The sequence below is a fragment of the Octodon degus genome, unplaced genomic scaffold (assembly GCF_000260255.1).
Source record: "Octodon degus isolate 3935 unplaced genomic scaffold, OctDeg1.0 scaffold00153, whole genome shotgun sequence".
NCBI classification, from domain to species: Eukaryota; Metazoa; Chordata; class Mammalia; order Rodentia; family Octodontidae; genus Octodon; species Octodon degus.
The window spans coordinates 2920878-2923245 of NW_004524729.1; the positions used below are offsets into that span (position 1 = coordinate 2920878).

At 59.1% G+C, this 2368-nt stretch overlaps 1 protein-coding gene across 1 annotated transcript in view; it reads left to right on the plus strand.

The window, feature by feature from the left end:
• The first annotated feature begins 653 nt into the window (after positions 1 to 653).
• The window catches only part of Gtse1 (G2 and S-phase expressed 1), a 16163-nt gene continuing 14448 nt past the window's right edge, over positions 654 to 2368 (plus strand). The window contains exons 1-2 of the mRNA XM_023702531.1: positions 654 to 727; positions 835 to 1453. Of these exons, the coding sequence (XP_023558299.1) occupies positions 654 to 727; positions 835 to 1453 (693 nt within the window). The remainder of the gene's footprint in view (positions 728 to 834; positions 1454 to 2368) is intronic.

Consider the following 2368-nt stretch of genomic DNA (forward strand, 5'->3'; position numbering starts at 1 on the left):
GAAGGAAAGGTTTATGTAGCTCACAGTTGTGGAGGCTTCAGTTCATACTCCGCAGGCTCCAAGGCAAAGGGCAGCAGTTCATGCGGCCCAAAACAAGGAAGAGCAGCGGAGGAGCAGCTGCGGCGGCGTCCATCGAGCCTCTCTCCTCCTTAGCTCCCTGGAGATTGGGACTTCTCCAAGGAGGCAGGACAGGGCAGGGCAGGAAGCCTTCCTCCATTCCTTTAACATACTTTTGTGCTGAGCCACTCTGGGGCGGCCCATGGCCCTAGGGTGGAACCAATCGCACTCCAGTGCCGGCCCAATAGCGCCCCTGGGTGGGCCCTGCCCGCCTGCAACCCAAGTTGACAGTGTATCAACTAGCACACACTGGTAGCTGCAGAGTGGTAGTAATTTCTTCAGTTTTGCCTCAGCCCTAAAATAACAGTTGGTGGGCTGGGGAGGTAGCTCAGCGGTCTAGGTACCTGCCTGGAAAGCACAAGGACTGGGTTCGATCCCCGTTGCCTCATGCCATGCTGGGCCTGCGTGGAGCCAGCCACTGAGACTGGGCATGGTGGCACACGCCTGTCATCCCAGCACTGGGGAGGCTGAGACAGGAGGCTCACTATGAGTCCAAGCTGTGTAGCAAGACCCTGTACCAAATACATAAATAACAGATGGCTTTTTTCCCCTTAGATGTTCTTTTGGCAGATGAAAAGTTTGACTTCGATCTGTCACTGTCTTCCTCAAGGTAAGCAAATGAGTTTTGTTCCTGGGCCTTGGGCACCACGCACTCACTAACGTCTTTTGTTAAAGGCCAGAGTGCTTGCCATTGGTAATCTTTTTCTTTAAAAACAGCGCAAATGAAGATGATGAGGTCTTTTTCGGACCTGTTGGACATAAAGAACGATGCATTGCTGCCAGCCTAGAGCTCAGTGACCGGCTTGCCACACCGCCTGCCTCCATCTGCGCCTGGAGCCCACTCACTGGGGAGAAGTTCGTGGAAGTGTACAGGGAGGCGCACCTGCTGGCCCTGCAGATTGAGAGTCAGAGCAGGACCCAGGCAGCCCCGGCAGCCCAGCCTGTGCAGCCCTGGGGCCAGGGTGTGGAAAGTTTTGTCCAGGAATCAAAGCTAAAAGTGAGCCTCTTTGAGAAAGAACAGGAAACTGAGAAAAGCCCTAAGTCACTTAAAAGAGAAACGTACTGCCTGTCAGACAGCCCCTTGGTGGGGATGCCGCTCTCGGGAGGCCAGCCTGCCTCAGCTGAGCCCCTGCTTCCGGCCCAGGCTCCAGCCAGCCCTGGCCCCAGGGGCCCTGGCCCAGTGCAGAGGCTGCAACCGTTGGCTCAGGCTCTGCCCAGGGACCCACGGGTTGCCTACCCCCCGGGTCAGGCGGGGCCTCAGAAGAGGGCGCTGAGCAAGCTGCCTCCACCCCGAGCCTTCGCTGCAAGAGCACAACACCCTCACCTGGCCAGCAAGGTAGGACCACAGGAAGAACGCTTCCTGGGGACCCGGACGCTTGCTTCAGGGACCATAGGGAGAGACCTGGAGATGGGGCTAGGTTTTGCCCCAGGACTGTGTGAACACCTGGCACCCTCCACTGGAGAGGGTCCCTCTTGGGGACAGCCACGCCTCGTCTCCCCAGTGTGACATGAGGTCGAGCTGTCTTGGGAAGTGGCAGTTAACAGGTGTGTCACTGGGGTACAGTTAGCTGTCTGTGGGAGATGGGGTCCTAGAGGCAGGTGGGCAAGAGGAGGGCGCTTGTGAGGCCCAGACTCCACTCATTCCAGGTTTGTCCCTTGGGGTGCTTGCCAAGGAGTGGGGAGGCTGCCACGTGGCTGACAAGGGACCCACCTGGGACCCTTGCCTGGGCAGAACACTGTTCAAGGACTGGCTCTGGGGTGTCACACCCAGCAAAGGCCTAGGCACTCCTGCCCCGCTGCAGACTCCTCCCCCCTGCCCCAGCTGTGCTCAGAGCCCAGGTTGCTCACGCTCGGGTCCCAGCAGCAGCACACGTGGACTGCAGGTGGGATCTGCGTCCACTCACAGACGGGCAGCATTTGCAGGCGCAGCGCTCGTGGGCGTGGCAGGATTGCGTGGAGCTCATGTGGAGCATGGGCGGGGCATGTGTTCACAGCAGTGTTAGGCCAGAACCTGCAGCCGCCCAGGAGGCCACTGATGGATCAGTGACCAGTGGCCTGTGGCACATGCAGACCACACAGCCCTGCAGTGCCAGCTTATGCTGTGATAGAAGCCAACACGGGAGGTCAGGTATTCACGAGTGATCACTGGTTCCCTTCCATGACGTGGCCACACCAGGCAAAGTGGAGAGAAAGCAAGCAGCTGGGTGGCTGCCAGCGTGGCGGGAGGCACAGAGGGGCCAGGAGAGGCTGC